Source organism: Schistocerca serialis, chromosome 9 (assembly GCF_023864345.2).
Source record: "Schistocerca serialis cubense isolate TAMUIC-IGC-003099 chromosome 9, iqSchSeri2.2, whole genome shotgun sequence".
Lineage (NCBI taxonomy): Eukaryota > Metazoa > Arthropoda > Insecta > Orthoptera > Acrididae > Schistocerca > Schistocerca serialis.
In genome coordinates this window covers 177,239,200-177,254,536 of record NC_064646.1, presented here as the reverse complement: position 1 = coordinate 177,254,536, position 15,337 = coordinate 177,239,200, and the positions used below count along the sequence as shown (strand labels likewise).

General features: G+C 41.4%; 1 protein-coding gene across 2 annotated transcripts in view; it reads right to left on the bottom strand.

Moving 5' to 3' along the window:
- LOC126418705 (putative fatty acyl-CoA reductase CG5065) overlaps window positions 1-15,337 on the bottom strand; it is a 487,119-nt gene that overhangs the window by 35,717 nt on the left and 436,065 nt on the right. For both annotated transcript variants that reach the window (XM_050085603.1, XM_050085604.1), the window contains 3 exons: window positions 11,885-12,185; window positions 7,577-7,825; window positions 2,611-2,756 (listed from right to left, as the gene is read on the bottom strand). In XM_050085603.1, coding sequence (XP_049941560.1) covers window positions 2,611-2,756; window positions 7,577-7,825; window positions 11,885-12,172 — 683 coding nt within the window. In that variant the 5' untranslated portion in view covers window positions 12,173-12,185. The remainder of the gene's footprint in view (window positions 1-2,610; window positions 2,757-7,576; window positions 7,826-11,884; window positions 12,186-15,337) is intronic.

The window sequence follows — 15,337 nt, the reverse complement described above, 5'->3', positions numbered from 1 at the left end:
TGAAAAGTTACCCCTAATGTGCGGTCTCTTTAAAGTGATAAGGTTGGTTTAGGAAGGATGTCATTTGAATCAATGTGGGGCTCAGCGGTTATCCTAGAACAGCTATTGCATTGTCTTTGGTCTACCATGGCATTCGTCAACTGTGAGGGAGAGAATTAGAAAGGGGAGTAGCAGTTCCAGTGGTGTGGATCATCATGTCTGAAATGCCTTGCACAACCTCATGAAGATAATCCAACATAGAGATGGCAAATGTGACAACAAAGATATAAAAGGCCAGTTGGCTTGGTGAAGTGCCCAGTGTTGTATTTGGTCAGTCTGGCAGTAGTAAGGAAATGACAGAACAACCAGAAAGTGATCACTGTCCCAATGTCACTGTGTAATGACCACTGTAGAGAAGCTACAAGATTACGGGAAGAGATCATCAATTAGAAGGCCCCTACCATATGAAGCAGCACTCACCCACATGGAGTGGTGTGTGCTGAAGTCCCCAAACAGGAAAAAAGGGGGAAAAGTTGTTAGATTAATGTGGTCAACTCACTGTAAGTATATGGTCTGCCTGAAGGTAGGTGAACATTGCAAATTATAATTGCTGAGCTTGTTTGCACCCACACCCCTATTGCCTCCAATGAGATACGAATGAGAATCCATTCACCGACGACATCTGTACGAACCAGAGTACAGATCCCTCCAGATGACTTCTCGGGACCAGCAGACTTGTGACAGAACACTCGATAACTGTGGAGCATTAGAAAAAATGGCCACCAATGGAGTGCATTTACTGTAGAGCAATACAAATCACAGAAGAGGAGACAATAAGGTGTTGTGGTTCTGGCAGGTGACAGCAGTGCCATTACAGTTCCTCTGAATGGCCATGTGGCTAGTGTCCAAGCTAGGCATGAAGTCGCCAGGAGGGCTGGACACGGTGCAGGATCAATGCTTGTCACCAGTGAGGATGGAACCACAACCACAAACATCTGCTCAGAATCCAACTGCATGGAGGGAGGGGGATATGGCACCTCCAGGAGCAATGGAGGAGCCTTTTCCCAGTTCTTCTTCTTCTTCTTCTCCTTCTCTTCCTTCATACCCTTTGGTGGGTACAGTTTGTTTAAGGGGCTATTCATACTGAGCGCAAGGACAGATGAAGAGTGGACTGCCCTGGGATTGTTTGATGTCAGGCCTTTGACTGGTGGTTGCCTCCTGAGAGGGAGCCCTGCCAAAGGTAGATGCCAAAGAAGAATACTTCTACGGTCGTGTGCGGGAATTGTTTCCCGGAGAAGCTGCTGTGGGAATCATGGGTGTGGAGATTGGTGGGAGATGGGAGATATGGTTTGAGGAAGACCAAGATGGGGGTGGGGGGAGGGGTCAGAGTCATGATGATAGTGTAATTAATTGTCAAATCCAACAGGATGTAGGTGTTAATATTTCTTCTGTGCCTCAGTATATGATTGAAAATCAATAGATTTCTGTTACTGGAGCATCTGATCTTTTTTGAAAACTGGTGAACATGGATGGTGATGTTCTGCACAGTTGCCACATAAATGTGGATGTTCACAAGGACATCTTCATGGCATGATTGTTGACAGCTGCCATATTTTGGACCCGCAGTGCATGGGATAACGTATGCCTGAGGCCCAAACATCTGAAGAACTTCATAGGTGGTGGGATGCATAGTTTTGCAACATACCTGTACACCATGATCTTAACCTTCTCTGAGAGGACACTCCCTCCAAAGGTTAAGATAAAGGTATCTGTATCCATACAATTATCCTTGGGCTCTTTTTGTACACAGCTGGTAAAATGTATGCCTCACCTCTGGAGATTAGACCACAGTTTCTGATCTGTTTGGAGTGCAAGATCTTTGAGGAAGATGAGTCCTTGGATCATGTTCAAAGTTTTGTGTGGGGTGATGGTCACAAGTGTGTCACCTAGATGATCACTTCCCTGCTGAGCTGTAGACTGGGCAGCAGAGGAAGATTTAATTAATAATAACCCATTTTGCATTTTCCTCAGTCTCCACTTCCTCAAGTTTGTCTTCAATGTTTTTGACAAAAAATAATGGTTTCATTGCAGTAAAAGTATCCCCTTCAGTCATGGTACAGACCAAGTATTGGGCGACATATTTTGCTCTTAGACATATGGCTTGTCCCTCTTCCCAAAGAGTGGCTGGAGGGAGGGGGGGGGGGACATCATGGGGCCATATTTCTCTGCAATATAATAATCTTGCTCAACTGAAGAAACTGCTCGGACCTTGTGGCTGTCAGCGGGAGAGAGTTTAATTTGCTTCATGTGTAAACCTTCCACTATGGCACCACCCAGTCCAAATGAGGGCTCTTTCCACAGGTACTACCCAGCCACATTTGGCCAGTAAATTGTTGTCTGGAACCCCTTCCAGCTCATGCACTAACAGTGCGATTCCCATGTGGTCAGGAGGGCTTCCACCACACAGGTACTTAAACAAATGGCACCTGCAGTATTCTGTACATTCAGCAGTCATAACAAAAATATTTTAAATAAAGTGACTTTTCAGCTGAGCTACTATTCTCTCTTAACTAAATGGTTTTAAGATTGATATCTGCATATTATTAATAGAAAATAGTGCCAAAGTCTTACTTTGGTGTTAGGGCATCAATGAGATCATCATCCATCCATTCCATGCATTGGATTATCTTGTCAGGATCGTAGGGTGGAGGATATATCACTTCATTCACTTCCTCTCTATCACAATTGCAATACGCTGTTGACACATGGATTAGTGCCTGAAAAAAGGAAAATTTATTATATTAAGAGGTTACTTAAACATTTGAAATTCAACGTAATTTCAAGAACTAGTCAAAACAGTACATATAAATGTAACATAACAAATACCCACTATAACAAGAGAAGAAGTTTTATTTCCCATAAAATGGATCAGTTCCCTAACTGTTACAGATAATCATGGCAAACACACTTATTTCTGACTGAAGTAATTGTTGGTTACAACTTGGTCTTTTCTTTTGTTTTAAGGTTATTACAAAATACAAGAATCAAACTGAGAAATAAACTAAACTCAAAAATTTAATATTATGCCTTGCAATTTATTTTTATAAATTTAATGACTTCAGCTACAAAAACATCTACCATCCATAGTTTACAAGCATCTGTACAGTGTGTTTACTGGAGAGGGGGAAGATTGAATGTGTGAAAAGCTTCAATTATCTGCGTAGCACCGTATCACACGATGGAAGTTCCAAACTAGAAGTCTTAAATACAATAACAAAAGGATCTAGCTTCTTCCATCAAGTACGAAATCTAATCTGGGACAAGGAAGTCCCCCAAAGAGCCAAACAGACCATGTATAAAACTTATCTCCTGCGAATCATGATGTATAGTCTAGAGGCCTGCGTCATAAATTAGAAGAGAATCAAATACAAGCATGTGAAATGAAATTCCTTAGGTCAGCACTACAAAAAACTAGGAGAGAGAGAGTCAGGAATGATTATGTAAGGAGAGACCTGCAGGTGCCATCAACTATAGAGGAGAGAATGAGTGCATTGAGATTGAAGTGGTTCAGTCATGTGAAGCGAATGCACCTGACTCAAACTTCACGCTAGTATTTGGAGATGGAGGTACCAGGAAGATGACCAATTGGGTGGCCTAGAAAGAGATGGACAGGCCAGGTTAAGGAAGATCTCAAAAGGAGAGGAGTAACATGGGACGTAGTGGACAGGGAAAAGCTATACCAGGGCACAAACCAATGGAGACATATTGTTCACAAAGTTCCTACCCGGCTCGCCAGAAGGAAATGATGATGATGATGATGATGTACAGTGTGTTTACCATGGTGCACCAGAATCATTTTGTCCCTCTGCGAATTGTGTGTGGGAAGGAAGACTGCTGGTAATCTCTGTATATGCCCTAAATTCTTTAATTCTGTCCTCACAGTCATTACATGAATTACATCTACATCTACCACATGACCGCTCTGAAATTTACAATTAAATGCCTAGCAGGGGGTTTATTGAACTAGATTCAAGCTAATTTTGTACCATTTCACTCTCAATCAGCTAGAAGAAAAAAAACTTAAATCTTTATGTGTGATACAGATCCCACACCACATACCAATACCCCAGGAGAGGGCAGACAAGCATAGTGTAAGCAGCTTCTTTAATACACCTGTTACATTTTCTAAGTGTTCTGCCAATAAATTGCAGTCTTTGGTTTACTTTCCCTACAATGTTACCTATATGATCGTTCCAATTTAAGTTATTCATAACTGTAATACCTAAGTATTTAATTGGATTTAAAGCCTTTAGATTTGTGTGGTTTATCCTGTACCTGAAATTTAGTGGATTCCTTTTGCTACTCATATGTATGGTTTTGCACTTTTCATTATTTAGAGTCAATTGCCACTTTCTGAATCATAAAATATCTTATCTAAATCATTTTGCAATTGGTTATACTCATATGATGAGTCCACAAGATGGTAAATGACAGTATCATTTGCAAACAAACTAAGAGAGCACCTCAGATTATCTCTTAAATTGTTTTGGATATCAGGAACAGGAGAGGGTCTGTAACACTTCCTTGGGCAACGCCAGATATTACTTCTGTTTCACTCAAAGACTTTCCATCAGCTATTTTGTACTGTGACTTTTCTGACAGGAAATCACAAATCCAGTTTCACAACTGAGACAGTACTCCAGAGGCACACAGTTTGATTAGAAGTTGCTTGTCAGGAATTGTGTCAAAAGCCTTCTGGAAATCTAAAAGTTATTCTGAAGTCAGTAAAAGTTACTCATGTTGCAACTGTTCTCAATTTCAATCCTGGAATATTTACTTCATCTTCTTTTGTGAAGGAATTTTGGAAAACTGTGTTTAGTAACTCTGTTTTATTGAGGCTGTCATCAATAACATCACCATTGTTATTGTGCAGTGAAGGCATTGACTGCATCATGACACTGGTGTACTTTACATACGACCAGAATCTCTTTGGGCCTTTTGTCAGATTTCGAATGAGTGTTTCCTTGTGGAAATTATTAAGAGCATCTTGCATTTAACTTCATGATAAATTAGACTGGTACAGTGTTTTAACACTCTTTTCCTGGAATGTCACGTCACAAGGTACGAGCGCCCCTCTGATTGTTACAAATCTTTGACCACATCTTGCCTATGCTGCATTCTGGCAGTCAAATCAACAGAAGGTGCTGATTATTTGCTTAAGTCCGTTTTCATTCATTTGGGTTGTTTCCTTTTTTATTTTATCATTTTTATATTCTGTGATCTACGTAAACTTGCTTTTATGTATATAATTATATTTTTAAGCAAAATTCACCACAAGAACGCATCAGGATTATTGTCACTTAACTACACTGAAACACCAAAGAAACTGGTATAGACATAAGTATTCAAATATGGAGATATGTAAACAGGCAGAATGCAGTGCTATTGTTGGCAATGCCTATATAAGACAACAAGCGTCTGGCACAGTTGTTAGATCGGTTACTGCTGCTACAATGGCAGGTTATCAACATTGAAGCGAGTTTGAACATGGTGTTATAGTTGGTGCACGATCAACGGGTTACAGCATCTCCAAGGTAGCGATGAAGTGGGAATTTTCCCATGTGACCATTTCACAAGAGTATCGTGAATATCAGGTATCTGGTAAAACATCAAATCTCTGACATCGTTGCGGCTGGAAAAAGATCATGCAAGAATGGGACCAACGACGGCTGAAGAGAATTGTTCAACATGACAGAAGTGCAACCCTTCTGCAAATTGCTCCAGATTTCAGTGCTGGGCCATCAACAAGAATCAGCATGTGAACCATTCAACGAAACATCATGGATATGGGTGGTCGGAGTGCAATGGCCACTTGTGTACCCTTGATGACTGCACAACACAAAGCTTTATGCCTCACCTTGGCCCGTCATTGGACTGTTGATGATTGGAAACATTTTGCCTGGTGAGACGAGTCTCATTTCAAACTGTATCAAGTGGATGGACATGTTTGGGTATGGAGACACCTTCATGAATCCATGGAACCTGCATGTCAGCAGGGGACTCTCAAAGCTGGTGGAGGTTCTGTAATGGTGTGGGACATGTGCAGTTGGATTGATGTGGGACCCCTGATATATCTAGATATGACCCCGACAGGTGACAAGTACGTAAGCATCACCTGCATCCATTCATGTTCATTGTGCATTCCGACGGACTTGGGCAATTCCAGCAGGACAATGCGACACCTCAGAATTGCTACAGAGTGGCTCCAGGAACACTTCCCAGACATGAATATTATTGAGCATATCTGGGGTGCCTTGCAATGTGCTGTTCAGAACAGACCTCCACCCATCCACACTCTTATGGGTTTATGGACAGCCCTGCAGCATTCATGTGTCAATTCCCTCCAGCACTACTTCAGACATTAGTCAAGTCCAAGCCACATAATGTTGCGGCACTTCTGCATGCTCACAGGGGCTCTACACGATGTTAGGCAGGTGTACCAGTTCCTTTGGCTTTTCATTGTTTTTTCTTTTTAGCAATTTATTGTATTTTATTAATTTTGTTGACTTATACACCTGGTAAGCCACTACAGACTTTAACAAGTGTATTTTTCTTTTTATTCTATATCATACAACATTTTATACATGTGTAATGATGTTAAGCTAATTGTGCATTTATCTTCTAACAGTGCCACTATGTCTCCATTACATTAGGACATGTTTTCAAAACAGGTAGGTGCATAATTTTCACATGTATGTCAGTAATACTTTTCTTTATGGCCTATTTTATTACCTTAAGCTTTACCACTCATTGTATTTGTGTGTTTCCCATGTCTGCTGCAGATCTGAATATGGTCACTGCTGACCAAAACCGATAGTTCGAGTACCCGACAAGTTTATGATAATAGATGGAAATAAATAAATTTTCTTCACTTTTTGGATCGCTGTTCTACTTGCAACCATGCCACAGCTTCTGTACTCTGAAGTATTTGGCCAGTGCTGCTCCTGAGGAGCAGGATAATAAGGAGTACCTATGAGGAGCATCTAATGACAATGTTTGATGTACCTTTTACACTTATTGTTACCCAAATTATTTTGGATTCAGAACCTGTAAAAAGCTCACTAGACATTATTGTGTAATTTACAATTATAAAACATGCCACCACCACCACCACCACCACCACCACCACCACATACAAACTTCCTTGTTTCATAATTAACAAAATCACACATACACTTAATATCACAATGTATTGATTTAGTAACTTTCTTTTTCTCCAAGAAAATACATGGATATGTAGTACAAGTAAAAGTTTAATGTCCAGAAAATGAAAAATCTTTTAGAGCTATGTGGACAAAGAAGACATAAAGGCTATAACAAACTCCATTTCATAACAGTATATGACAATTAAAATATTGGTTACTCATAATAAAATTTAACACTGCCAAACTGGAGCTGAAGTAATGGCTTTATTAGCAATGGATTGTGTGTGCTCCTCAATTATATGTACCAATTATATCAATTAAAAAACACACACACACACACACACACACACACACACACACACACACACTTCACTGTGAATGATAATTTTTACCTCAAGGCCCAGCATACGATGACACAGCTCGACAAGGCGCTTTGTGCCTAGCATGTTAATAGTAACAGAGAGCTTCAGGGCTTCATCAAACTTCACTGTAGCGGCTGAATGGAAGACAACAGAAACAGTGCGGATCAGCAGGTTCTGGTCAGACTGGCTAATTCCTAGTTCAGGTTCTGTAACATCCCCTTGAATTGGCACAATTTTGTTCAGCTCTTGCGGACGCTCTTTCCTCAGGCGATCGAATAGCTGAAATTATTAACAGATATCATTAGCTACAAATGTAAATATCATTCTCTCTCTCTCTCTCTCTCTCTCTCTCTCTAAAAATGGCAATTTTTTAAAATATAAACAGTTTGTATAATTCCTGCACATTCAGGTACGAATTCTGGTGGGAGACAACTTCTGTCATTTACATTTCAACTACAAGTCCTGGCAGCATCATTCTACCTCCAAAATTATGAGATGTTTAAGACATTTGTTAGTCATATAAGGTTAGATATTTGTATGAAATTTACACACTGCCATTTTATAGTCTAAAGTGAAATACACTATGAAAGTAGTAAAAGTTTTACACAGAATGCCACGATTAACAGTTGCAGCTGCAGTTTTATGCACACTGAATGTGTAAGTTACATTCAACTTAGCGGAGACCTAGAGTTTGCAGAATGCTACAAACTGACACATTTCATCACTTTTGCTGATGGAAGGATGCTAATGCATCTCAGATGCGCAGAATCAACCAACTGTTTTTCCATGTGAAACTTTGATGATCTGGAAGTGTCAGCATTTGGTACCACAGAATTAGATGGTCAGAAAGATGAGGGGGAACTGGAAGAATCTTCAACATTAGACATAAAGACCAAACACAATGAACAATGGCCAATAACTCCACAATTGGTTTACAATTTAAAGCGCTTGAGTCACACTGGGATAAATATTTACAATAATTTAGACAATCACCATGAGGTTAAAAAGAGAAACCTAATGAATCAGTATCTTTATATGTTATGCTTTCTGCTGTGTTAATTGTAGCTGTCGTTAAACATGATGACAACATTGAACTGTTGAAATGTGACAAGGAATGCAATAATAATAGTAACCCATAGTGTCTTACTTTTTACAACAAAATACTCTACAGCACGGAAACAGCTGGGAGCACAAAAACCCATGTAAAGATAATAAATCTATCACTTCCCTCTAAATATCAATGATATTTTGGGTTGAGTTTCACTCTGCATTCCAAAGTCATCCACACTTGCTTATTTGTTGCAGATACAGATTGTGAAGTGGATGCTTACCATCTTCCTACGACATCGAACACGTGTAGCACTTTCAGTCACATTTCCTACTGGTTATGGGCTTTAATGTTTGTTACAACAAATATTCAATTGAGTCAGTTGTCAAGACCTTAGGTGGCATGCCATTTACATCAATTACAAAAGTTTTGTCATTAGATTAAACCACTGTCTTTGGTTCATCCACATTGCAGTGGTTTTTGGATATCATCATGGCATTTGAAAACTTACTCGAACAATTGGAGTTTCAGAGAAACAAGAAGAATTGAACATGCAGTTCTCTTTCTAGTAGTGTGCATAATAACTCGCCTCACAGATATTGCACTAAATTTGGCACTTTAGTGACAGAGCTCATTGTATTGGCAAGGGATTCAATGGGAAATTCATTGTTTGACTGTAGACTGTTTTGGCCATTGTTAAGCTGAGGTCCTCCCTAAATGCTATTCCCAAATCCACTAAACCAACAGGTTATGTCCTAACCCAGTTTTCACATGGATGACTTTCAAGATGTAGTGTAGATGCCTGTGTAGTTGTTACATCAGTCTGTCTGATGCAAGATGATTGGCAGTTGTACATACCAGGTATTCAACTTAAATGCTGCCTTGGGTGGAACATCCTTTGAATAAATATAACTAGTTGCTTTTATGTGGGTAAGTAATTTGGGTAGCACAAGAAATGATTGTTTTCTGTCATGAAATATATATCTTATTTGACAGTGGACTCATATAGGAACAAATGTACCAGCTTTATGTTGGCAGGGAATGCGCAGATGAACAAAATTCTTGCAACCATCTTACATATTCGGCCAGAAAAAAGGTTTTTTAACCAATTACATTACTCACTTTTACAATTGTGAAGTGATGGGGTGCCACGCTGGCAGAAGCCCGCTATTATGAATGGACGTATGCGCAACACTGAACGGTTGTAACATAGCTTTTTATTTGACTGTTGTACTTTAAAGCATTAGAGTAATACATCTGCTGAATTGATAATGCATGCCTTCAGCTCATTATTTTGCTCCTGAAAATGAACAAGAGCTCGTAATAGATCTTTGACACTACTGGATTAATATAGGAGAGTAAATCCAGTGGTACAGTCTGCTTGCCATCACAATGGTTCTTGTTGCTTGTGAACTGTGCAGTACAATACTAATTCTGTAAGCTGATGTGCTGAGCACTGCCAGGCCTTTGACAGAAAATTAATTTCACTGTGGTCCTGTGACGAATTCGAACTGCCAGCCTTCAGGCATATGCAAGAAACGTTTATTGGCTGTGTAAGAAGAGGTTAGTTTGCGAGTGTACGTAGGCCAAATCACTTGAGTGAGTGCCACCTGTTGGATAAAAAATTCCAAAGGCATCCACATTGTGGTGAGTGCAATTAGTAGTGTGGCTCCTGCAGCAGTTGCGGAACTGTCGTCCATTACAGCAAGGGACTCTCTGAGATGGGGACATCATTTTTCAACCTAGAGGAAGTAGTGTTTGCTGCATCTATTCATTGCAATAAATATACAGATTTTGGCGGCATTTTAAAAAGTCGCTAATTGACACTGGCAATACTAGGTAGTCAGGGACCAATCTGCACTGGAAGTTTGTTAATCTTAAAACCCAATGCAACTTGTGACATGTACAAATCTGCAAGGAACTTCCACTCTTTCCTTTGGTGGTAGTATTCCTTGTGCATTCACGACTCTCAGGAATTGCATCTGTGTACCTCAAATTGGCAATACAAGGTATGTGTTGTCAAAAACTGTTGAGTATCTGCTGTAGGTGACTAAGGTACCAGACATCCATAGCTGACACATGTGGATCATTAATGCGTAGACAGCAGAAATCGAATTCTTGACTGATTTTGTCAATGATCCACTGGAGTGTTTGTATGGCACAGCACAGCCCAAATGGCATTCCCAGAAACAGGATGCTTCCTCTGCTCATCGGGTTCCTGGGGCGTGGAACCACAATCAGTGCACAGCGCTACGAAAACATTCCGCAGAAATTGCAAAGTGCCCTGCGTCAAAACGCCCAGGAATGCTGTCAGAGGTAATCATCCTGTTGCACGATAATGCCTGCCCCCTCGCCGACAATCGGACAAAGGCTACGCTTCAGCAATTTGGTTGGGAACACTGCAACGTCCTCCGTACAGCCAAAATCCTAAACCTCTTTCACGACCTGCAGAAAGGCACACGTGGACGTCAGTTTCAGTCTAACGAGGAAGTGCAAGAGTGGATGAGGTTGTGGATCTTCTTGATGGAATAATTTACCAACAGCCGTATGTATTGTAGAAGTTTATTTTATTTTATGAACTTCTATGTGCTACCAGTTTCGGCATTACATTGAGGCATCTTCAGGCCCCACTCGTCATAGTCGTAAAATCGCTATACACGGAAGGAGCCATCTAACTGGATCCGTGAATCAAATCGTCCTGCAACAGCTCTTGGTGGCCAGGCGACACAGACTGACACTGCCTGAATATGGCATCAATGTAATGCCGAAACTGGTAGCACATAGAAGTTCATAAAATAAAATAAACTTCTACAATACATATGGCTGTTGGTAAATTATTGCATCAAGAAGTTCATGCCAGCCGTTGTCCCACGATCCATAATGGATCAACGAAGAAGGTTGTGGATCAGTCAGCAGCCGATCACATTCTACTTAATAGGAATTGAGTGTCTTATGTCCCAGTGGGATAAGTGTCTGAATGTTTGTTGTGATTACTTGTGAACAGAACCATTCCATGATCCCTTGCTACACTGAATACCAAACACACATTAGATTCCATGATCCATTTGACTGCCTCTCAGATACTGAATAATCCGTTGCAGTTTTTCGGGTTTAAATATCGCAGCTTGTCACTGTAAGTAAATTTACGCTTATAGTTACGACCCGCATGTTGTTGTGCATTTTGTTTTTGCCGCTACAGTACGCCACGTTCGGCAACATGGTTACTGGGGACCGCGAATTGTCAACAAATCGTATGACAACTGTAATATAGGAGAGATGGTAATACTCACCGGTCCGCTGAGGAGCTCTGCGATCCGCGCCTGCACGTCATGGCCGCGCTTGGGCCGGACCAGCAGGTAGATGGTCTTGATGCCGGGACACGCCCACAGCAGTTTCTCAACGAGCACCTTGCCCATAAAACCCGTGCCGCCTGTGACCAGCACCGACCGCTCGCTGAAGAACTGCGACACCGACACTGACGTCGACGCCGACGCCGGCGTCGGCAGCGCAACACTGACACCCCCGCTGCTGCCGCTGCCGCCGCCGCCGCCCCCGCCTCCTCCGCCCCCGTCCGCCATCTCGCCTGCTACACTGAATACCAAACACACATTAGACCTTCCAAGTTTTTGGAAGAAGTTGATCACATTCTTTCAACAGCTACATCTACGTTTGGGACTGGCAAATTTTTAAAAATATCGGTATATGTTGCACGTAAATTGAAGACGATGAGGAGGGAAGGGATGGGAAGGGATTACTGATGTCAGCTGGATCGGGACATTATGCGGAATCAACGGCAACGAGCGAAAATGTGTACCTGACTAGGATTCGAACCTGGGATCTCCTACTTGCTAGGCAGATGCGTTAACCACTGAGCCATCTGGGGACACAGTGTTGTCGCAACTGCGCGGACTGTCTCGGCACGCCTCATGATCGACCCACACTCCCATCGAGAGCCACCAATCCCCAGTCCTTGTCCATTTTCTTCATGTTCGCTACTCAGATTTCCACAGGAGGTCGCACGTACTAAGCATCTACACTAAAGATCATATATGTTGTATCGATATTTTTAAAAGGTGTCGATATTATCGAGCCAAAAATACTTTTCAAATAGCGATATTTTTGGCCCATTCCCAGGTTTGAGAAGTCTCGGGACCATACAAACTTCACACAACAGGAACGTATTTTCCATTAAATACCAGTGCAGTAATGCGTGTGATTTTGTGCCAAGTCTACTTCAGTTTTACAGTGCGTCTATCAGACGCATGGCTGATGACATACGGAAGTTTGGGCCTGGCCATCAGTCGTGGACGAATAACCAAATGCGCTCGCGATACGTGGGAAATCCGGTTCGTGTCCCGGTACGCCACAAATTTTAACTATCGTCATTCCATTCTACAGCTGTTGGAAGCCCTTATTCCCAATTGCGAATTCATTTGCTGTGTTTCGTAACGGCTGTGGTCGCCGCAGTGCCTGTTCCGTAGGACTGGCATACATGCCCAAAGGAACTTTGCATCGTGATCAGAATAAGACAGGCACTCCAATATCGTATCGTATCTTTTCTTGATCCAGAAACTTGGGACGTACGGAGAGCGCACACTCTGCCTCATAGTTGGGAGCAGCGAGTAGTAATTTCCACCATTCTCAATACAATGCTGCCACCAAACGTGTTCATTTTGCACCTCGTTGCTAACATTTGCAGTGGTAGAAATGACACACGGAAGTTGCAAACTTTCATGAATATGCAGTGTAGATACATTCATGTTGATCATTTGTAATACTGAATATGAAATTAAATTGAGCCCACTGTAAGACACTTACAGTAAGAGTAGCTAGAATGGGAAAGAAGTCTGCCAGTGAGAACTACAGCGCCGATGAGTCAAGACAAGATAGACAATAAAGATTATTACTTTCGATGCTGAATATTTAACACCCATTAATCGAATGTCGATCATTTAGGCGCAGGAGATATATATATCGATATAATCACGAAAAAACATGTATATTTTATCATATGGTTATTTTTTTGCTCGTCCCTAATCTACATCTGCAAATACACTGTGTAGTGTACAGCAGAAGGGTACTTGGCGTGCCACCACATGTTAAGATTTCTTCACGTTGAAATCGCGTATGGAGCGCAGGAAGAATTACTGCTTAAATAATGCTTCCGTAATTAGTCTAATCCCACCTGCATGGGCTCTGTGGGAACGATATGCAGGGTGCCGAGGACTATTTCTAGATTTTTGGCTTAATATTGGGTTTTGAAATTTTGTAAATAGGCTTTCGCGAGATTACTGGCATCTATACTTCAGAGCCAAGCAATTTAGTCCCCCCCCCCCCCCCCCCCCGCCCAAACAATTTCCGTGACACACTCCCATGAGGAACATACATCTGTGGCAATTCGTACCGCCCTTCTTTGTCTGTGTTCAGTTTTCCCGGTCAGTTTTATTTGGTTTGGGTCCTACACATTTGAGTAATGTCCTTGGATGGGACGGAGCCTGTGCGATCATTCCATTTACATCCATACAAACTTTTAGTTTTTGATTCATGAATTCCAGGATGAATGTGAGAAACGCAGAAGTTGGGAGAGGTCGTTCTGTTTGAGCTACGGTGCGAAAGGTGGCAACTGATCCTCAATAATGAGTGTGAGGTCATCCACATGAGACTAATAGGTATCTTGTAAATTTCGGTTACTCAATGAATCACACAAATCCAAATGTTGCCAATTCAAGTAAATACCTATGGATAACAATTACAAACAACTTAAATTGGAATGATCACGTAGATAATGTTGTGGAGAAGGTGAACCAAAGACTACGTTTTATTGCCAGAATGTTTAAAAGACGCAACAAATCTATTTAAGAGACTCGCTACATTAGGCTTGTCCTTAATCTGCTACAGTATTGCTGTGCAGCATGGGATCCGTACCAGATAAGATTGACGAAGGACATCTAGGAAGTTAAAAGAAGGGCAGCTCGTTTTGTATTACGCCAAGTAGGGGAGAACTTGTCGCGAATATGATATGCGAATTTGGGTGGCAATCCTTGAAACAAAGGCTCTTTTTGTTTCGGCGACATCTTTTCACGAAATTTTAATCTCCAGCTTTCTCCCCCAAACTCGAAAATATTTTATTAATACCCACCAACACAGGGAGAAATGATAATTGTAATAAAGTAAGAGAAATAAGAGCTCGCATGGGAATTTTTAAGTGTCCGTTCCTCCCACGCAACGTTCGAGACTGGAACGATAGAGGAAAAGAATGAAAGTGGTTCGATGAACCGTCTGCCAGACACTTAAGTGACAACCGCAGAGTAATCATGTAGATCAAGATACAGACCTCATTACGTTTGAGCTCATAATATACTTTAGGATTCTACAACAGAGAGACGTTAATAAATTTTGGGAGGGGGTATTTTTGCGAATAGTTTCTGCTACCCTTCTTGCAGACGGGAGTATCTGGGCTTTCTTCGAATCACTAGGCACAGTATTTTGTTCAAGCTAGCTACCGTATTTTCATCTAGCAGTGTAGCAAGAACTAACTACGCGGGAGTTTGTAATATTGTAACATCGCTACTGAATCCAAATTCGGAAAATGTATAAAACAGTGTACCATTAAAAAGCGATACAGACTGGAGAGAGATGGTCTATGCATAAGCTGAGCGACGCATTGTCTTCTCTGACCAGAGAAGTCAGTGGTATGACAAGACAGACAGTGAAGTGGGAACGTGAACGAATGTACTGGGGTG